We start from the raw sequence: 22,345 nt of genomic DNA on the forward strand, positions 1-22,345 counted from the left end.
GTAAATAATTTTTAGATGAATTAAAAAAGTTGACGCAAGTCCATCTTTCCTTTCCATTCAAGTCCTCACAATCTTCCACAATGTTTTATTATTATTTTTCGGCCTTTTGATTATATAAAAGGAAAAGCCAATTGACAGTATGCATATCATTCAATCCTAAAAATATATGAAACGGGGTTGTCAAGATTTTTTCCATTCGAACAAAGTAAAGATGTATTGAAAATGAGCTCTGTATACACTACGAATACGGAATCGAACGGAGAGTATTTTCAATGACTTAAAAAGATAACGGGGATTGAAATCAGGACCTCGAGATTGGAGGTTCAAATGTCTTGCAATAGCGTCAATTCGACGAAAAGAATATTTGCTTGTTTTGCTTATTGTTTAGTAGTACAGTATCCGTCGTCGTACGGAGATGGACAGCGGATAACGTTAGAAGACATAGCTATACATAGAATGTCTCCTAAGTCCGGTCGGATTGCCAAATGGGAAATACTGAATCTACCCCCGCGAGGCTGCCCTTTTCTCACCCGGGCAGGTTCGGGTAGGTTCGTTATTGCTTCCCCTGGCCCCCCGCCACAGCCCCGCGCGCCCTTGTCAAAGCGTTAGTTGCGCCAAAATTAACGATCTCCCCAAATAAAAAAAAAATCAAAAATCAAAATCCAAACAAAAAAGAATAAATGAAAAAGATAATAATAATAATAATAATGATGAGATTGCGTCATCGAAAGAGATTTGGCGCTTGTGGCTGGAGGCCTTATATAAGTGGGGGAACAGAGAGTCAAGCCTCTGTCTATTCAAACTCTAGCAGAGAATTACTCGTGTTTTGGCCGCATCAATGGCGGCTCCTCTCTCTACCTCTCGAGGCCTGCAAGAAGAGAAACTTGTCTCGTCCTTTGACCCCTCAAGCTTGATTATTACCGCGCTCGTTTCCCCCGAACAGAACTCTACAGCGGAAGCGCTCGCAGTTGAGGCAGACTCCAGAATGCCTGGCCATGGCGGTGGTAAGCGCCTTCCGTTTTGTCCCCTGTTTCCGCTCCTGCCAAACAGAGGTCCTAACCCCGCGATCGTTTTTTATCGTTTTTTGTCATTGCAGAGGAAGGAGCTCGAGGGATTCCGGAGAAGGGACCGGAACCGGGTGGGGTCGGGAAGGAGGAGGCCAACGAGGGCCGGGCGTCGTCCCCGAGAGGCGTCCTGGAGATTCCGTCCCTGAGCTCCGACTCCGATCACAGCGGCTGCGGCTGCAGCTCGTCCTCGGCGACGGCCGAGAAGCCGACGGCGGCACAGAGGCTGCACTGGTGGAGCGTGGTCGACGCGCTGAAGAGGAGGTCGGCGAGGAAGCTGCTGCCGACGCCGAGTCCGGGGATAGCGAGGGCCGACGAGGACGCCGCGCGCGGAAGAGGATGGAAGACCACTACGGCGGCGACGACCAAGAAGAAGAAGAAGTTGCTGAGGATTCACAGCGCCGAGGACGGGATGGATCGCGGGGCTCTGAACCTGCCGGCGTGGAAGCCGACTTGGCGGAGCTTCGACCTAGCGGAGCTCGTGGCGGCTACTGACAATTTTTGCCCTGGTAAGTTCAAAATTAAAAATGAAAAAAAAAATCTTTACTTTATCTTCTTCTCCTTCTTTTGACTTTATCTTTAGACGAGCTAAATTTCACACGTTTCTCTTAATTTCTCCTAATTCATGATTCTCATCGGTAAAACATAGCAAAAAAAGAAGCATACTTACCTGACAATCCTGAACAGTAAGTAAGGTTCATGTAATGATTCCTTCTGCTCATGTCCTGACCCGTTGACCATGACGTGGACGGTCAAGGGCGGGGATCGAAAAGGCAGGCGCCTGCTTCCTCCCTCGCTTTCGCAGCACTGCTCACGAAAATCAATGCAGCAGCGGATCGACATGGTCGCGCCTCTTTGTTTGGACTCCCATGATGTTTTTTCTTGCTCTGCTGTTCCCCTAAAAAGTGCTTGAGGAAGAAGATGATGATGGCGGGGGAGGGACCCAAGTGTCGATTTGGTCTCCCTCCTATTACAACTTGAAAACTTTGTTCTTGTTGGCTCACGTTACGAAAAATTTCAACTCTATTGACTCTTATCTAAACCCCATTCCAAACTCGTAGAATTTACATTTGACTGCTCCACATAGAATAAACTGCGGATGTTCCTCTGTCCATGTATTTTAGCCTGCATGAAATTAAGATAATGATGAGATTGATGTTTCGTTGACTTGGCGATTCGAGTCCTCTCCTTTTTCTTTTCTTTTTTTCTTTTTAAATTATTTGATATTCTGCAAAGAGTTCAACTAGATTAACTGTAGAGATGGCGTGATTCAACAGAAGAGCGTCAGATTTTTATTTTTTGCCAATTCAGAAGAAAAGGTCCCACTCGACAGTCATCAACTACAGCTACGACTAGGCGAAACATATACATTGAGAGTGACTACATCGTTAGGTCAGCTTTTGTTGTCTCGGCACAGCCCCGGCACAGCCCCTTTGGATGTTCCAACTTAGATAGGGATGCTCTGCGCTGCTCTGCCCTGCTCTTGCTTTGTCTGTAGCTCCCTTCGTTTTCTGCTTTTATATTTGTTGGGCATCGGACAGTGGGGGGTCGTGATGTTGGTACTGAAAAATTCATCGGCCGTAGACTTCTTTTTTGACTTTTTTCTTAGACCCAGTTGAGCAAAAGAACAGAGGGGTAGGTTTGCTGAGCGAAAAGCCGCAGCGAGATTCGCGGCTTTGAACAACATCGTGCCTCTGTTCAGAGATACTTTGCACGAATATCTGCGCGGGATAAGTGCAAAAACAGGGTTTTAATGTTCTGACCCTTGGTCAAGTAAGGATCTAAAGTTTTTCAAAAAAGGTTCCAATTAAGTCTCGAATTTGCCGCCAAGCGGGATTTCGGCAAAGCAATTTCGTCAAGCTAATTCAGGACAACCTATACTTTTCATCCAATTCCGTGGTAGTTAAAGACAGTTTCCGAATCACTTGCTACTTAGTTCACTGTTCAGTTATACTTGGTGTTCCTCCATGTGTGACCTTCAAAAGCCAGGCCATCTTAGTTACTGTCAACAGACCATTGCGTTTCTCTTCGTTGGTGCAGAGGAAGGAGGCAATTCATTGACATTTTTCAAATATGGTGGGAGTAATTCGACTGATTTGTCCCTTGATCCGATTTCAGAGAACCTGATTGGCAAAGGAGGGCATGCGGAAGTGTACAAAGGGCGATTACCTGATGGCCAACTCGTTGCGGTGAAGCGGTTGATGAAGAAAGACAAGGAAGAAGAGATTAGGACTGCTGATTTCTTGTCTGAGCTGGGGATCATAGCCCACATCGACCACCCGAATGCGGCTCGGTTGCTCGGGTACGGCGTGGATGGCGGTCTGCACCTTGTTCTCCGGTTCTCTCCTCACGGGAGCCTTGCTTCGGTACTTCATGGTGATGTGCTCTCTTTCTCTCTGTACATTCTATATCTTCTTAGCTCTCACTGTCAAACATTTGATCCCCCACGACTTGAGACGTACCCAACGCGATTGCCGGCGAGTCAAACTAGCCAGCCACGAGCCACTTGTGCTGGATTGTTTCTCGTCGGGTTGGATGACCCGAATACCGTGATAAGTCATTGCTAGCCTTCTGAATTCAACTCGAGCGAACATTGGTTCTTGACTTTGTAAACATTTTGCGCGCTACAACGGTAACTTGAGCCATTAAATTCACCTAATTGCCACGACAAGATTCATAAGTTGTTAAGGAGATACTGATGAATAATGTTCGCTGTGCAGGTTCAACAGAGAGTCTTGAATGGAAAGTAAGGTTTAAGGTTGCTGTAGGAGTGGCTGAAGGGCTGAAATATCTCCACTATAGTTGCCAAAGGAGGATCATCCACAGAGACATCAAAGCCTCCAATATATTACTCACCGAAGACTATGAGCCCCAGGTAACAATTTTCCCTCTCTCATTCAGTACAAAGAGTAACAGGAACAGAATGTGAGGATGAACAACGAAAGGAACCAAATTCTTTGTGGCAGATATCTGATTTCGGATTGGCAAAGTGGCTTCCTGAGAAGTGGGCTCAGCATGTCGTGTTCCCGATCGAGGGCACGTTCGGGTTAGTCACGCAGTTAGATGCCATCATTTGTGATGATACTCACTTGTCTCCAATGCCTTTTTCTGCTGTAACTTAATGTTTTTCTAACAGATATTTAGCACCGGAGTATTTCATGCACGGAATTGTGGACGAAAAGATCGATGTTTTTGCGTTTGGAGTTCTGCTGCTCGAGCTCATAACAGGTCGCCATGCTGTTGATTCAACCCGCCAGAGCTTAGTTATGTGGGTAGGTCACTTTCCTCAAATCTCCTCATCCGAAATAGTCGTCAATGTTCTGGAACTTCTCTTTGGAATCTTGTCTATGCTGTGCAGGCAAAGCCACTCCTCGACGTGAACAACATCAGAGAACTGGCAGATCCTCGGCTGAAAGATACTTACGACATCGATGAAATGCAAAGAGCCACACTGACGGCTTCAATGTGCGTTCACTGGATGTCCACCATGCGCCCAGATATGAAGAAGGTATGATATTATAAGCACAGCTGCTTGGTACCAAATGTCACTGCTAGTGACCCTCGCAGCACAAAGTGAAAAGCTTCGTCACTAACTCACTTGCGCTCATTTTTATCATCGCATTCAGTCCACAACATCATGCTGTCTCGACTTTTAAGCAGCCTGATACAGACGTGATGCCGGTTTTTCTGGGCTTCAGGTAGTGCAGATGCTGCAGGGTGAGGATGGCTCTCAAGAGTGGAAGCAGAAATCAGTATCAGGAAGAGCTCTTCTGTTGGATGCCTGTGACCTGGAAGACTATTCTTGCACCACCTATCTCGAAGATCTTAACCGGCACATGCAACTGCTTCTGGAATGAAATGCGGCATCACCCCGCGATGATTTGTCATAAATTCTTCTGAAAATTGCAAAGATGAATGTACCAACCCTCTTTTTTTTGTTATATCATAGAGAGTAGAAATATGGAGAAAGCATATAGAATGAGTTCTGGAATCTTCTTTGGTACTATGCTATACTCACTTTGTGCGGTGATAAGCATCTTTCGTTCTTAGTTTTGCTAGCCTGCTCTTCTCGAACCTGTTTCGAAACACACACGAAATGCAAATTTTCATTTGCTATGGCGATTTTTCCGCGACCGCCAGACTTCTCAAATTTTAATTGACGTGGGGACCCAACGCACCACGCCTATCGTTTACTCCCAGTGACGCTTGTTAAATATTGAAATGATAAACGATCACTTGTTGAATAGACATGGCACTTCACATGCTTACCTTCTTCTTTTTTTTCCGACAGTTTAATGATTATATATGGATAGCGAGGAATGGTTATTGAACATGCTGGCTCAACTACTTGGTAACGGTCAACCAATGAATTAAGGACCGGTTTAGCAACGATTTTGATCCAAAAAAGTAATTATGATTATGTTCATATTTTCTGATTATGTTTTCAAGATGATTTTAGTGTGTTTGGTAACTGCACAAAATTTATGTTCCCGGGAACAATCAAGTGGAGAAAATTATTTATTTTTTTAATTTTTCATCTTTTTAAAAAAAATTAAAATTTTTTTTTTAATGTTTTCAAATTTTTAACTTCTTAAATTTTATTTTATTTTTTAAAATTTTCCCATATTTTTTATTTTTTTAATTTGTATTTTTTTAATTTTTTTTATCCCACTTTTTAAAAAAAATTAACTTTTTTTTGTTAAATTTTGATGCTTATTTTTAATTTTAATTATTTTAAAAAAATTATTTATTGGAAAATTTTCAAATCTAATTTTAATTTTTTTAGTTCATAAATCTACGTGGAATTAATCTTTTTAAAAGAATTGAGACTTTGTTCTTTTTTGTGATTCTCAAAAGTAATTTTCTTTTCGGAATTAACTTCTTTTTATTTTTGCTCCAAAACTGTTTTTGAGAATAGAATTAGAATCATTTACATTAACATATTTCTCATCTTTTTTGTTATAGGAAATAGAATCAGAATCGTTATCAAATAGACAAGAGGGAAATGGTTATAAAAGTGAATAAGCATTCTCTAATCTCCTTTATTCTCTCTTCCTCTTCCCTCCCACTCTCTATCTTCATCTGAGAGAGGGGTCCCGTACACCATCGGTATCTACATGCCTGAGGCATAAAGGTTTCTTTTCAAAAGTCTAGTGTCACGGTCCAAAGGTTTTCAAGCTGGAAGGATCGTGATGGATCAAAACAGGCATTTCTCTTTGAGTCCTCTAGAATAATCCTAAGGGCAAGCAATATAGTAATTGTACTTTATTCTAGAGAATTCCTTGTAATGTGATTTGTCGACAAGGAGGTGCACTCTCATTGGTAGTTAGGGAGGTGCGATCTCCACCATTAGATTGAGAAATGATCAACGGTCGTAATCGAGAAAGTTTTTATTTATAGAAGAAACACATCTGCCTCATTTGTATCACCTCATATGTTAATATAATTTTAATATTTTTTCTCTCTAGAATTTCTTTCTCTACGTATGGGCACAGGTAGAAGTGTCAAAAGTTATCGTAAGTGCCAAAATCGGAGAAAAATTATCGTATGAGAAAGCCAAACAGATTACGTGGTATCTATAATAAAAAATTTAATTGGCAATCCATGTGGACTTCCACGTGAATTTCTAAAATTAAAACTATGCTAAAAAAATTAAATTAAATTTGAAAATAAGCTAAAAGAGATAAATCTATCCTTCTCCAACATACCAGATTAGATGGAACGGTCCAAAAAATTTATCCAATACAAAAGAATATCTATGTCTAGTTCCAAAATAACTTCAACGGCAAAGCATCACAACACTACCTAGGGTATAAGCAATTCTTGAGTTTGCACTGCCAAGCACCTTAACCGGCACATGCGACTTCTTATGGAGTGAAATGCTCAGTCGTTGGCATTAAACGTGATTATCTGTCATTACCAATAAGACTTCTTTGCATGTGTCACATAGGGGGTGAGAATTAGCAAGTTGGCTAATTGCTCAGTTCTTCTGAAAATGCAAAGATAATGTACACTTTTTATTCTCATAGGGAGTGAAAATACCGAGAAAGCATATAAATCGGCTGCAGGAATACACCTTGTTCAATATGTAATCTCTTTTTCGTTGTTACGAGAAATACTAAAGATTCGGGTGACTATATTGATGGTAGTATCACCTTGTTTGTCAAAGCAGAGAAGAGACATTATGCTCCGTTTGTTTCACAAAAAATATGACCTTTGTGGAAAAAATTTCCAAAAGTTGTTTTTTTGGGAAAATGATCATATTTTCCGGCGTTTAGCTGAAATCTGAAAACAAAACAGAAAATATTTTCTGCTGTTTGATAAGCAAAATCAATTTTCACCGTATAAGTCTTTTGATGCCTTTTTATTTTTTTAAATCGATTTTTAATTATTTTCTTTGATCTTTTTTCTCTTTTTTTTTAAATTCTTTTCTTTTATTTCTTATTTCTTTCTTCTTTCACATGACAGCCACCGGCCACGGAAAGCGATTGCTGAGCCTCGTCACCGACCGACGAGGGGAGCCTCAGCCTTGCCCGATCAGGCGAGCTCGTGGCTCGCCTTGCCATCTCGAGCATCAGTGGGGAGAGAGAATGAGCCCCTCTTTCTGAACTCGATCCTTCTCGCAGCCACTCCGAAGCTCCAGACTATCCTCTCAACAAGGAAGTGTCGGACTTCGAGGGCAAGCAGCGGAAGAGCAACAGAGTAGATCGACGACGTTGCAGAACACGAGCGACAAGAAATCAGGGAACATGAGGAGGAAGAAGAAGATGAGCAAAAGTAGCAAGAGCCTAGGAGGGAGCTCGAGTTAGAGGGGCTTCATGGATCTGGGTTCGTGTTCGAACAGAGAGAATGGTGAGGGAGGAAGAGGGAGAGAGAGAAAGATTTTTTTATTTCAGAAATTAATTTTCCTTTCTCATGCCAGAGAGAAGGTAAGACAAAGACGGAGGGGAAAACGATTTCTCTTTCTCAAAAACAGAATATCATGTTACTCAGATTTAGAAGGATATTTTTCATTAATCGGAAAACATTTTCCTTGATCACATATGTTCTGCCCTCAAACATCAGAAATTGAGGAAAATGTTTTTCAAAAAAATATTTTTCGTGAAACAAACGGAGCCTAGAGCAATTATAATCTTTTGGCGATCATGTTTAAACCCCATGGTCACGATCAAAGTTCGAGGCTAATGAAGCAATACAAGTACTCATACGATACACATGTTTACTTGAACTGTTAGGTTCATGAATAAATAAGTACATGCTGAGAGGGTGGTATTTGAGCCCGTCTAGAGGATTCCAGCTAGTCATCTGGACAAATCTATCCTTTTTTTAACAGACCAGATTAAACGGAAAGTCAACAAAATGTACGCAATACAAAAGAATATTGTTTCTCTAGTTCTGAAATCATCCAATTGACTTCTGTAAAACATCGCAACTCTATCTATGGTATAACCAAGTTTTGAGTTTGCAAGCAAGAGCTTACAATCAAATGGTTTCTTCACAATCAGCTGTATCGTCTCCAAGAATGAGAGCGCTGTATTTTCCGAGGCTCCTTACCAACGAGTACTATACAAGAAATCTTGAAGCACACAAGCCATCATCTGCCAAATTTCAGGCATTCAAACACCTTGAGCAACAGAAGATCCGGGCAACTTTTCTAGGAAGGGAGTAATCAGCAAGCGAAGATGGATCTGCCGCTATATCATCCCATTGTGACCATATATACACCCCACGCTCTTGCCGATTGCCTGGAACTGTGGTGTCCAACACAATCGCCACCAATAGAGTCACGACCATATTCAACGACATGAGCGCGTTTATTGTGAAATCAAGCTGGAGCCATTCACATCAGACGCAATATGTCAGTTTTGCTTTACAACTGGAAAGTGTTAACCTCACAAAGCACTTTCAAAAGTACAGCGTAAATTCTTTGGAAATCAGAGACAGAATAATCATCATCACACATTTAGAATCTCAAAGAAGAATACTATAGTTAACAGTTCATTAAAAAAAACTTTGGTTCTTCAATTGATCCGACATCAAGAAAAGAGTGAATTTATTAGGAGTTCATAGAAGCATATAACATAGCCATATTCAGTATTCAAAAATGCTGATATAGTCTTGAAAAGATTCTTTTTAAACTAGAGATTAATAGATCAAGCACTCTGCAGATGGCAGAGACCACCCTGCCCAAGCAATTCGAATTTGAGTCCAGGGAACCCTCATCCAAACCTAATCTAGCAAGAGAGCCCAAAGGGACAAAAAGACCCACAAAAAAAAAAAAAGGATGGGATCAAAATGAGTAAGAGTAACTTACTTGAGGACTGCCACTGTGGACTGGACCATCTGATGCTGCAGCATAAGGTATTAAGTAACCAGGCAATATCAAGCTCAATTCCGGTTGGTACTGTTGAAAATAAGCGGGTATAGACAACCCAAGAAATAGCGAGACGCCAACTATTATCATGTTTCTGAAGCTTGCTGTCTGAGTATATTGCAGCATGGAGAGGCCCAGCGCCACGATAAGTGCCCATATGAAGCACAGTATAGAAGCAGCCAGGGCTTGAGGTATAGAAGCAAGGATAGCACCCACCTTTCCTGAGAATGCATAAAAGCAGTGACGAGGTGAGAGTACAAACCATTAGGACAAGATGAAGAATTGTATATGTCCAACTATTTTTAGATGCTGAGTAATTTATCCACAAAGTCCATTATTGAAGATGAAAGCCCTAAGCTTTTTTTCAAAGGTTATCTTTTTCTTCCCTGTTTATTTCTAATTAGAGTAGCCAAGCATTATGCTGATGAGGAACAAAAGTACATGAGAACGTAGATACAATACAGGCTGCTGTCGGAGGATGTGAAAGGGTGCTATACCTATAAATGAAAAGAAAATCAGGAAAAGGGCACCAACTTCTACCACCCTACGATTGGCCACCTTTGTGATTCTTATCGTATGAAGGTTCTCGGTCAATGTAGTCGACCCAGTAGCGGAACCCCAAAGTCCTGCCAGTAGACTGCAGAAACCCTCCAGTGCGATTCCTCTGCTAACAATTCCAGGACTGGGAGGCTTCAAATTGACTAACACTGATGCAGAGTGATATGTTCCAATCTGCCATGAAGAAGCACACATTGACGATAGCTTCAAAATTTAAACCCGCAGTTCTCTTATGTTTATGTTATTCCATCATGAAGTGGCTTTTTGCTATCTATTTTGTTTGTCTCTTCTCCGTGGACTCTGGCATTGCAAAGTACCTAAAAACACTGGTAAAATACAGATAGCAGAAAAGCTGAGAACTTATTCTGATGCATATTCTGAAATTTTTCTCAAATGTTGTCTAATAGGAATTAAAGCAAAGACATAGAAAAAAAGCTCAGTACTTGTCCTAAAGTTTCAAAATGTGTCTGAAGAAGAGAAGATACCAATTTGAGAATTATTTCCACGAACTGATTTCAAGTCATTTTCTGATATATCACTTAGAGAATTTCTCATGCTTGGTTTATCTCAATTAGGACGAAAAATAGGTAGACAACTGAAGTAAAGGAACAGTAATGAAAAATAATATCCTAGGAAACAGTTTGCCAAGTTATATCCCCTGTTATCGGTTTTAAGATTTTCTAAGATGGCTTAAAAACCAGGCCTCTCCAGCAAGTTCTTCACCCCCGTTCCATTTCCTGAATGCGTTGCATTAGTAGCTGTACAAGGTACTGACTACTGACCGAATCCACAGATGCGACCAATGACACGACGATCATGATCATGGAAGTCCTTAAATGGAATATAGGTGTACCCCACTGCAGGGGGTAAGGAATTCTGACCCAAGCAGCAGTTCTCATTGCATTGGAGACATCGGTTCTACAATGCTTCATGGTGTACACATGCTTTCTGCACGAATCAACTAAAATGTTCGAACTGGGTATGTCGGGACTGCAGCCTCTGTAATCATATGCCCCACCGGCTGTCAAAAAGAATGCATATGCCCATATAATCATCACGCTGAATGGAACCTGCAGTTACGTAGAGATGTCATCTGACTGAGCTCAATCCTGTATAGTAACAGTGTTGTGCTCAAAATACTTTAAAATTTCCTTTGAAATTACAAGAAATGCTTGAGCAAGCTGTTAATCAGATTTTCATGTGGTTGGTAAACCAAATTAAGAGTCCTTTTCCGGGGAAGCATGGGCTGTACAATTTTAAGCACTTTCACAACAAAAAGGGTTGATATCTGAGAAAATTGAACATATAATTCGATGTCTTAAAAAGGTCTAAGTTCACAAGGGAAAAAGATCAATGCCTGGAACAATGGTTTGGAAGATGAATCTTAAACCCTTTAACAACTATTCAAGACTGTACATACCGCATATATTCGGAACAATCTATGCCCAAAGATGGAGATCCCTCGAAGATGCTGGAAAAACAAAAGCAATATTACCACATGTGACATAAATTATTATGTCTGCCTGAACAGAATAAAAACAGGAAATGACTTTAAAAGAGACAATGAATTTAAAGGACTCATTGATAGTGATTTAAGAGTGCAAGCAAGAGAAGGCTCTTACCAATGAGAAAATAAGAACCAATAGAATCAACGGAACACTGATCTCCACACAGCTACCAGCCTGAGGAAAACCATAACTGAAAAATGCTAAACCAACTGCAGCAACAGTTGGCGCAACCACCACAGGATTTATCAGCCTGCATAGCAGAATCATATTACCCGTAAGCTCAAAAAATTTAGCTTTGATCCATAAAATTCTAATGTAATCGAAAGAAAATTGTAGACGCTATATTAGGTTTTAGATCATAAAAGAGTTCCCTAACAAAATTACATTGACCGCTCTCTTTTAAATCGGTACGCTTTCAGTGCATCATTTATAGATACAGAATTAGCTCAAGGGTAACAAAATACATTGCGGGAGCACTCATCTATAAAATCCGAATTACCTGATTAAGAGGGACATTAACCCTGTAAGCCCTAGAAAGCTTTGGAAAATTGAACCAACGATTATAGCACCTTGCAATTCCCTCATTATATGCCTAAACCTCTGCACTTAATCGGACAGTACAAGTTAGCATCATTGCAAGAATTTCCACAGAAAACGAGAAAAAGACTGCCCAGGTTGCATGTTCAACTTCATTTCAGTCAAGAGTAGCCCATAGATCTCTTTTTTTTAACCTGAAAAGGTACCGCTAGATATAAAAATGTTACAAAATTGAAAAAATAAAAGAGACTAAGACAAGGCAACACATTTGTTGTTCTTCCTGCTTTTTCCATCAAGCTGATTCCTTGCATGCTCATTACAACCATTTGTTTCTAAACATGCGGAAGAAATGGTAGGGAATGAATTTGCATGACAGTATGAATTCATCAATATAAGAGTATTACATGTTCAGTGAGATTGCGATATTCCTGTGAATTCATTATGACTAAAGCTGGCGCCAAAAATACGAACGAGCTCCCTTGAACTAATGGAAGACGGGTACCAAAGTAAGAGTTCAGCAATGTAGTAATGCCAGACATGAATAGCATCGTGGAAATTACAGTCGCTGTATCCTTCTGTAGTAAAAAAATGTTCAAGATGTGTCAACAAAATATCAAAGCAACATTGAGAAAACATCAAATTTATCTCTCCAATGCTAAGCTTACGTCGGATCCTCCCATGGTTGGGACCATGATCAAGGGGATGAATATAAGTGAACCAGCCATTGACAAATAGTGCTGCAGACTGTAGTAAATAATTGGTACTGCAACCAATGGATATGAAGAGGTGTCAGAATAGTACTAACTTTGACGCACACTGAGAACTCCATGTCCAATAACTCCATTGGTTCGAATTAGCAAGCATGACACATAAGATAATTCTACTTTCTTCCAACAAATATGCTGTAATTAGACAATATCCATGCGTAGCTGAAGTTTTATAGTAGTCTCCTTTCCCTAGTTGGCCTTAATATGGTCCAATGGTTGGAAAGGTATTAGGAATGAAAATATTAGAAGCACAGACATTATCAGAAAGAGTAACTATTGCAAACAAACATGTGTGTATTTTGCCCGAGTCATGCAAACATCCAAGAAGAGCAAAAGCATCGAGCTCACGTTTGGAGAAATGTAATGCTTATGCAGTTAGCAACTAATACCCCTTTTAATTAGAACAAGATAACTATTGCCTAAGTGCTCACTAGACACTGTCACACAACTAAGACAAGCCAAATTTAAAAATTAAGTAACACAAATTTTAACAATCAGAACATCGACAAAGAGGTTCAAGAAGCCGAAAGCTTACTGACCAAAGCCCGGATTGTCTCTTAAACCCAACCTCATTCCTGGCGACCTGCTCCACCACCCATTCTCCGGCTCTTCGCCGTCCAGATAGACATCGATCCCCACATCTCCTTCCTCCTTTCTATCGTCCTTATTCGTCTCCATGCCTGGAGCAACGGCCGCAGCTCCACGCCCATTCCCATTGTTATGATTCAAAATCTCATTCCTAATATTACTATTGCCTCCCGCAAGATTCCCATTTCCACTCCCACCGGCTTTCCTTTCATCCTCCTTGTCCCTCAAACTCGCCTCATCCGCCACCCTCAGCCTCTGATTCTCGCCCCTCAATGCCCCATTCCTAGCCCCTAAGATGCCGCCGTTTCTGTCTCTGCTCGCTCCATTTCCGGCCACCGAAGCAGGTTCGATTTCGACCCCCCTGCTCGGTCTAGTCCTGCCGAGAACTGGGTCGATCTCTATTTTAGGCGAAGACCCTCCACCTCTCCTGTTTGCATCTCTCTCTAGATCAAACCCACCGCTATCAAACTTCTCACTCGAGCTGACATTAGTTTCTCCAGAGAAGGTCGAGACGAACCCGGTTCTTTTAGCCCAAGACCTCAGCTCTCTGGGATTGTGGTCGGTTCTTGGAACGAAAGGATCGATCTTGGAGAAAATTGAGCCTAGTCTCCTACCACCCACCTTTGCTTCGGCCTTGCCGACACTTTTGGAGCTCGACCCAGCTTCCATTGCAGCTCCCTCGGAAATGGGTCTTCGTTAGTGAGGTTCGTTTCTCTGCCTGAACTTCAACACAACAAGAGAGAGAGAGAGGGGGAGTGCGCGCGTGTGAAAACTGGAAACTGCAACAAGCAGGATTGAGTAATGATAAAAGAGTAAGCGCAAAGCAAAGTGGAATCGGAATTATTTGGATTTGGAAGATGGGATGGGTACGAGACAATGCTGCTGATTCGTCATTTGAGCATGCTGCGCTGTGGGAGTGAGCGAGAGCGACTGGTCGGAGTAGGGAGAGATTTGCAGCGCCTTTTGGGCCATCGTGTTTTCGACTCCAGGGGCCATTTTTACAGGTCGCAAGTCAACATCGTTATGGTGCTTAATCATGAATATGGCGGATCGATGAAATGACAGCACTGCCCTGTTTTTCAGCCGTTGGCAAGATTCGCGAGTGTTGATGAGGGTTATGCCTTGTGAGGAAGAAGGAAAAGTTTAAGGTACTTTGAAAATTGAAGTAAAAAAGGAATGAAAAAGAGCAAGGTTTGCTGATAGGATATTTCTTTCATTGAATCCACAAACAGTTCATTAGTAATTATGCTTGCAAGTGCTTAGGAATTTTTTTTTTTTTTCCGGATTGTTATTACATTAATTGCTAACTGTTAGGATAAGAAACTACCTGCATATTTCTCGTGAATGAATGATGCGTATATTAGAGTTAATTTTATAACCAAATTCTTTCCCATGTCAATCCTCCGATGACAGGCGACTATATAAGTTATTTCTTACACCGGATCAATGCAGGAAAGTCATTCAAAGTCGTTGCATTTTTTTTTAATGACAAATAAAGGGGGAAAGTCGATGATCGAGAAAAATAAATAAAACGGGAAAGTTCTTTTAATAACATTCTTAGGTGTTTGTTTCGTGAAAAAATTATTAGAATGGCAATAGTCTCGCATAGTTGATGCGATAAATAATAATCAATATAACAAGAATGGTAAAGGAAGCGACAATTGATGATCAGGTGTCGAGAAATAATGAAGTGGGGTGTTATCATGAGTATTGCTTTCTTTTTGCCTTTTTGGCCATAAGGTGGAGTGCTATTCAATGCATGTTTTTCTATGAGATTTAATTTTGGAAATGAAATCGAAAGATTAGTGCAGATAAAAACTTCTTTTTGCTTCCCTTTTAAAATCATGTATTGTGGTGCGCTTGAATCTAGTCCTCTCAAGCCAGTGTAAATCCATGAAATTACGAACTGCGAGCTAGGAGTGATCGGTTTTCAATTTGATCCGTTCTCACTCCCGAATCGAGAACTCGGACCGGACATAACTACCCGATCCGATCCTGTTCTCATGCGATCTAGTGGAACCAGTTGCATGTATTTGATATGATTTTTTTTTTAAAGATTTTTAAGAAATACAATTAGATTTAAAAAAAATAATCGATCTGGTCTGGTAGGGCGGTTCCACCCCTAGAACCGGAAACCGGGTGGACAATTATCAATTCCAACTTTATAAAATCGAGAATCGGACCCAGGCAATCGAACCCAACCAACCGGTTCTTTTTGCTCACTCGTATCGTGAGCCGCAATAAATTGGCCGCAATCACGATCAAGATAGCTCCAATAGAATTGATCAAGTAAAAGAAATCAGAAAGTGAGGAAAGATCCATCACATTCTTTTTTGGATTATTTGCCATTGAAAAGACTCTTAAACTACTTTTTAAATGGCACTAGGACATGGACATTATCTCACATTATTCACTTGAAAGACTTCACGATAAAGGGACAACATTAAACTATTTTCCTCTTTTCCCAATTTCAAACCCGGCATGATCTTGTTTCATGCGCAAGAATCTTTCAAGCAACATTGGGTGACTTTCTATTGGCTCTCTCTCTCTCTCTCTCTCTCTCTCTCTCTTCCCATTTCTGCATCTGCCTATCTTCTTCCAAAATTCTCATCTTCTTTGCTTTTTTTTTTCAGTGGAGAAAGTGATTAAGGATCTGCACTTTCCAGGTTATTTTGAGCGTGGGCTCCCCGTGCACTAGCAACCAATGCAAGGAAAAGGCGAATTCATTCACCAAACCATTCATAAGAACTTCAGACTCAAGCAAACAAAAAGGGTGTTGTGATTGTGTGGTGTTGAGGTAGGTTCCAGTAGGACTGCTTAGGGTGCGCATGGCAACGCTTTAGAATTCAACTTCTGGACATAAGTTGATGTTTCTCTTTCTATTAAGAAGTAGAATTCGATTTTTCTACTTTTTGCTCCATAAATTTATTTCTGATCGGAAAAATTCATTTGATAACGGTTAAAAATTTCTACTTTTGAAACATTATTAACACAAAATCTTCTATGGAAAATTATTGTTGGCGGTTGAAAAACTTCTACTTCATTTTTAAACTTGTTCAATTTCTTTAAAAAATAAATTTTTTTTACTCTAGCACGAGAAGACGGTCACTAGGCGGTGATGACCGGTGGAGGTCGCTGGTAGATCGTGGCGGCGGGCGCATAGTGGTTGATGGTTGGGGGGTGGGGGGGGGCCTGGTGGTGGGCAGTGGCAATGGTGGTCTGCAATTGGTGATGGGAAGCGGTAGTCACCGCCATCAGAGGTCCGAGGTGGGCAATAGTGGGCGGTTGGCGGTGGTCGGCGGTGGTTTGCGGTAGCAATGGTCGCGGGCGGTGTTAGGTGGAGGTCGGTGGTAACAAGAGGTGACCCGCGAAGGTTTGCGGTGAGTGGCGGCGGGCGATAGTCGGTGGTTGGCGATGGTCGCGATTAGCGATGAGCCTGCTGCAGCGATGGTCAACGGCTAAAGTCTTTGGAGCTAAGCGTGGTCAAAAAGAGGGTGAGTTGATATGCAATTTTTTTTTTAACTTCTCAAATTGAGGAAAAAATAACTTCGGAAGTGAAAATTTACTTCAGAAGTTACATTACCAAACGAATTTCTGTTCCAAAGCACTTTTGAAGCAAAAATTCATTTTTAAAAGTGTTACCATAGCCCCCCTTAGGGCGTGCATGGTAATACTTCTACTTGAGAAATCAATTTCTGACCGGAAGTTGATTTTTCTACTTCTCTTCATAAGCGGAAGTTGATTTTTCTACTTCTATTCCAAAAGGTATTTCTGATCGGAGAAATTCGTTTAGTAACAATTGAAAATTTCTACTTCTGAAACATTATTAACATAAAATATTTTATGAAAATTTATTATCGGCGTTGAAATTTTTAAATTTCTTTAAAAATAATTTTTATTATTAAAATATTATTTTTTAAAAAAATTATTTAATTTTTACTCCTGCGGCCGGAGACGGCGACTCGACGGCGGCGGCCGGTGCGGTGATCGATGGTTGGTGGTAGGGGTGGTGGTTGGTGGCGATCTCAACCGGCGAAGGTTAGCGTGTGCGGTTGGCGGCGGTCGTTGGCGGCTGCGACGGTCGGTGGTCGCAGACAATGATGGGCGACGGGCGGCGATGGTCGATGGCCGGTAATGGTTGGCAACCGAGGGCGGTGGGTAGGTGGCGGTCGACGAAGGTCTTTGGTGGGCGAGGGCAAACAATAGTCGGCGGTTGGCGGTGGTCATGGGCGGTGGCCGATAGAGGTCGGTGATGGGCGGCGGTTAGCGGTGGCGGAAGTTGGCGGAGGTAGGTATAATCGAAACGAGGGTGAGAACGTAATAAAAAGAGGATAAGGCGAGAAGTATTTCTTGAGTTGGAGAAGTTATTTTATTTAACTTCTTAAATTGAGGGAAAAACAATTTTGAAAGTGAAAATTCACTTCAGAAATGGAAATTTCTTTCAGAAGTAAAATACTTTTACCAAACGAATTTCTGCTTCAAAAGTTACATTGCTAAAAGGATTTCTGCTCCATAAGCACTTCTGGAGTAGAAATCCACTTTTAAAAATGTTATCATGCGCACTCTTAGCAAGCCAACTTAGCTTGGCCGAGACAAGCCAACTTAGCTTGGCCGAGACAGTCTTGAATACGAAAAAACGTAGGCCCAGGCTTGGAATATGGGCCCAGGTGGCTCGACAAAGCTACGAGCCAGGTCTATGTACTCCGGCCGGAGATTGTTGGGCTAAAACAAGTTTGGTCTCGAGGTCCATGTAATGGTGTTGATGTGACTGGAGACTCTGAATGTCAACAGTTATTTGATTGTGTCTAAGGTAAGAACTTAATGGTAAGAAGAGATAGTTTAGCCAACTAGGTAAGGTGAAAACTGCACGTAAAGAGTTTGGGATGGAGGACTAAGAGGGGAAAGCCTAGTACGTGTCGTTATTCCAGTGAACAAGGCTAAAACTGCGAATTGGATTTCAGCAATGGGGTTGCCGCAAGTTTGCCCCCATCGAAGGTGCCGATGAAAATGCGGCGACCTCGTTTTGTTTGTTTTTACAGGGTTCGTGGCAGTTTGCCGGTGCAAGCACCTGTGATTTGGATGGGATGCATGGAGAAGATATGAGCGAGAAGGATGTTGACCCACGAGAAAATGAGGAAATGATTAGCTCGGAGGTTTCTGAGTTTCAAGGTGATTCGTTCAAGTATGGGATGAATGGTGCATCCAATGCTAAATGGGTTTAGGACTGGTCTGGCAGATAAGGTAAGTTGGCTTACTCCTAGAACGGCTCCTAGCTTTTTCACTGACGGGCCTTTGCTGGAAGAGAAAGAACCCCTAAGTCATGCTTGTTGTGTGTTGTCATCTGCAGTTGAGGACTTGAGAAAATCAAGTATATATTATCTGGTAGACTTCTCTCTGGGAAACTCTGCCAGGTGATTCTTGATTGTGTGTTTCATGAGTTTCGGCTTAGGATTCACAACTCACTAGTTGATGATTATCTTGTGAAGATGGGCAATTAATCTTTGTAGCCTACTTTTGCTTTTGATCCATGCAGAAAATTGATGGTTTTCTTGCTGTGCTGAGCATTGTTGGAGGGAGTTTCTCACCACGGTCACAGAAGCTTCCATTCTTTGTAAGCAGTGTGGATGGAGATTGCTCTCTGCTGTACTTTGCATCCATCGATCTCGCTGGATCTTCATCTTCAAACACAGTCGCGCTATGTAGAAAAACACAACGTAGATACAGCAGCAGCCACCTCCCAATTCCTCTCAGGACGGAAGTCCCGAGAAACTAAAAAGGTCCCCGGTTTCAGCAGAGTAGAATCACGCGAAGCATGGTGCAACCCGAGTTATAACATTTCAAAAGCATAATGTCTCGCAGCTAATTCATCCCAAAGCAACCATCCAAAAAGATGAAACGGTGTTTCAAGCACCAAGATCAAACCATGAAACTACCGCATTCCACCGTTTCCTGATTATTTTTATCTTTGCTCAGGCAGCTTTACAACACATGCAAGCGCATGCCGTCTTATCCAACCGAAAGCAGCTGATTGAGAAGTGAGCATTCCACATATAGCTCTACTATGATGTCCTGCCAAGTGCTATGAGCAACAAAATAAGCACGTATAGTGATGCCGTCAGTAACCTCAAAGTTAATCCTACGATGTCCTGCAAGTCTCCTCAAAGGTTCTCGATTATAGCAATTGCTACATAAAGAATTACCTAAGCAACTCAAAGCATATCCAGGGCTCAAGGAAGCCAGCTGCTTCACAAGACTCAAATAGCTGGATAAACAGAAAGAATTATACCAGAGGTGGTGCTGTGACGAACTAGATAGATCAGTCTGCTATGGATAATTGGAACTACGGTGATGGGATGAGTGAGTAAATTAGAACTTAAAAATTGGAATCGACATTTTCACTTGAGAGATCCATACAACCACAAAGTTTTGCCAATTGGTAAGTAATGATCTTCGCAGTTTGCAATAGCTAGACTAAGCTAGTACATGCTAATGAAATTTGGAAAAATTAAGGAGGGCACCCAAGCAAGGAACTCTCTAAGCTTCATGGTAGGAGTGGATCTCCTGGAGTATAGGAATCGCAGTTCATATGCATTTATACGAACCAACATTCATATACCTTGACGGCACAATGACAGACCTAAATGAGAACATCTTCTGTTAAGAACAAGAAATCACAACATAGATCAATGCTCAAACAGCCCGTGCTGGTGCTGGTGCTGGTGCAGTTACCTCTCCAAGACACTGGAACATTGCTTTCCTCGTCATTCGATTATTTCAAGGCAGATCCTAGGTAACAAGCAGAAAGATAGTGCTCGTATTTTGTAAACTTCTATAGTGCTGCTCCAAAAACAGAACGAATTAAAAAGTAGCTCATAGCTGTTGTTATCATCTCCATGAAAAGCACAAAGACTGCTGCTTTTTCCACCGATGATCATGAAGAAGCTCTTCCTAAATGAGAAGAACCCAAGCTTACCACTAAAGAGGCATGGCTTATCGCCAACGACCCTCCTATTGATCTTTCTCATTAAGCACAAAGACTGGTGCTTTTTCCCCCTATGATCGTCAAAAACCTCTTCCTAAATGAGAAGAACATAAGCTTACCACTAAAGAGCACGGCTCATCACCCACTGATCTTCCTATTGATCTTTCTCGAACAAAGACACTATCTCATTGCAGTTGCAATTCGGCTGAAAACAACAACTCCAGATCTAATCATCACATCCTGAATCTCAATCCCACTGAATTAGTTAGAAGGGAAGTCTTTGAGTTATCCTAGAAAATAGCTTTCACTTGGCAATACATTTCATCAATTAGGCGGATCACCCAGATAAAATCGCACCATCTGAACTTCCACTGATCCGACCAACAAGAAAGTGCAAATCACAATTCTCTGCCCAAGATCTAAATTTCGAGACCCATCGAACAACCAAATTTGTTCTCAATTCAGTTGCAACAGATGGAGCAATAAAAACTCCTCCGCTATTTTGCATCAATGTATACTTTCTTGGCAAGCATAACGAAGGAAAAGAACTCCAAAATACATGGAAGCTAAAAAGAAAGAAAGAAGATCGAACTATACAGAGCAAACACAGAAGAGACAATAGGTATTGCCACAAAAGTTGGAATCACCATCGCGAGGGCGAGCCTCTAGCTGCGTGGCGAGGGCCCGAGGCGCCGCTCGACGCGATCCCGTTGCTCGCTGAACCGTCGGGCGAGGTAGGTCTCGAGGATCTCCATGACGGAGACGAAGCGCTTCATCTCCTCCAACCGCCGGCTGAGCTCGGCCTCGCGGGCCCTGGCCCGAGCCAGGCGCGCCTCCGTCTCGGCGAGGCGGCTCCGCAGGTCCTCCGCCGCCGCCGCCGCGTCCGCGTTCTGGGGGTCCGCGGCGGCGGCGGCGAAATGGTCCTTGGAGAAGGGCCTCTGGTGGTGGCGGCCGTAGCACATGGCGAAAGCGAAGCTTCACGAGCGGAGGCGGCGGGATTCAGTTGCGGTCTCTGGAGATGGAGAATGGCGATGACAAGCGATGAACCGGAGCGTCGCGTGGCGAGATCATTGATGAAACACCCACTGGTATTTCTTTAATTGCATTAGCAAATCTATTAATGTCCAAAAAACAAATTGGTCGGTTAATTAAAAAAAAAGAAATACTTATTTTTATTAATATTTTTTATATTTTAATAATCTAAATCTTATGTAGCACGCACTTATTATTTTTTTCAAACGCATGTTTCACAACCTAAAACTATTGATGCAAATTACACATTTAGTCTTCTATAATGTTTAAATTCAGATAATACCCAATGTGAATAAAAAGAAACAAAGTACTTCTTACTTTTGCTGAAGTTAAACAAATGCTCTTCGGGTTAGATAATCAATCAAGTAAAATTTACTAGGGAAATTTTTTTCACTTTTATCATACACTATGTCATTAAGAAAATTGAATTTGCATATTATGAAAAATACAATAGCAATTGTCTCGAAAATTTTTCAGGAAATTTATTATTATTATTTTATATTAAGATGGTTTTTTCTCAAAGAAAAAAGAATGTTTAGCGATGAGATGGAGACATTAGTAAACATATAACGTGGTCCGTGAGTTTTTTGATTTAATTAAATTTATAAGAACATTTTCTAATAGTTATTATCTAGGAAAAAAATATTGCAAGATTGGAAGACAACGGATGACTTTCAACCTCTATCTTATTATTCGAGAAAAAAAAGAAAGAAAAAACCTCTCTCTTACTAGTATTTTATTTGCAGCATTGACAAAAATGGTACTTGTTTGCATAAAATATTTGAATTGCCCATTTGACCAAAAAAAAAAAAAAAGGAAAATCTAAATTGCCCAAAGTCCTAAACTCTACATGTAGAGAACAATTAGTTGTATCTTTCAATTGACCTAATATAGTTATAAATGGTTATCATAAAAGTAAAATTTACTATCAGAAA

The 22,345-nt window shown here is 41.4% G+C and overlaps 3 protein-coding genes across 4 annotated transcripts; 1 reads left to right on the forward strand and 2 right to left on the reverse strand.

The window, feature by feature from the left end:
- The first annotated feature begins 754 nt into the window (after nt 1–754).
- LOC115738995 (receptor-like cytosolic serine/threonine-protein kinase RBK1) lies at nt 755–4,962 on the forward strand. 2 transcript variants are annotated; one of them, XM_048277402.1, is made up of 9 exons: nt 780–848; nt 882–1,001; nt 1,097–1,573; nt 3,183–3,440; nt 3,785–3,939; nt 4,031–4,110; nt 4,201–4,336; nt 4,423–4,572; nt 4,763–4,962. In XM_048277402.1, the coding sequence occupies exons 1-9, from the start codon at nt 839–841 to the stop codon at nt 4,919–4,921; spliced, it is 1,545 nt and encodes a 514-aa protein (XP_048133359.1). In that variant the 5' UTR covers nt 780–838; the 3' UTR covers nt 4,922–4,962. The 2 variants fall into 2 exon arrangements, with proteins under 2 accessions (XP_030527692.1, XP_048133359.1); XM_030671832.2 differs by having other exon boundaries at nt 755–1,001.
- A 3,307-nt stretch (nt 4,963–8,269) lies between these two features.
- Nucleotides 8,270–14,372, reverse strand: LOC115738993 (nucleobase-ascorbate transporter 11). The gene is made up of 10 exons (XM_030671829.2): nt 13,348–14,372; nt 12,707–12,804; nt 12,446–12,616; nt 12,004–12,104; nt 11,619–11,754; nt 11,417–11,467; nt 10,779–11,066; nt 9,936–10,170; nt 9,379–9,659; nt 8,270–8,894 (listed from the first exon to the last, which is right to left on the reverse strand). The coding sequence occupies exons 1-10, from the start codon at nt 14,063–14,065 to the stop codon at nt 8,673–8,675; spliced, it is 2,301 nt and encodes a 766-aa protein (XP_030527689.1). The 5' UTR covers nt 14,066–14,372; the 3' UTR covers nt 8,270–8,672.
- Nucleotides 14,373–20,855: 6,483 nt separating this feature from the next.
- Nucleotides 20,856–21,477, reverse strand: LOC115739001 (protein SKIP34). The gene has a single exon (XM_030671838.2). The coding sequence runs from the start codon at nt 21,338–21,340 to the stop codon at nt 21,044–21,046; it is 297 nt and encodes a 98-aa protein (XP_030527698.1). The 5' UTR covers nt 21,341–21,477; the 3' UTR covers nt 20,856–21,043.
- Between the last annotated feature and the right edge of the window lie 868 nt (nt 21,478–22,345).

Source organism: Rhodamnia argentea, chromosome 1, assembly GCF_020921035.1.
Source record: "Rhodamnia argentea isolate NSW1041297 chromosome 1, ASM2092103v1, whole genome shotgun sequence".
NCBI classification, from domain to species: Eukaryota; Viridiplantae; Streptophyta; class Magnoliopsida; order Myrtales; family Myrtaceae; genus Rhodamnia; species Rhodamnia argentea.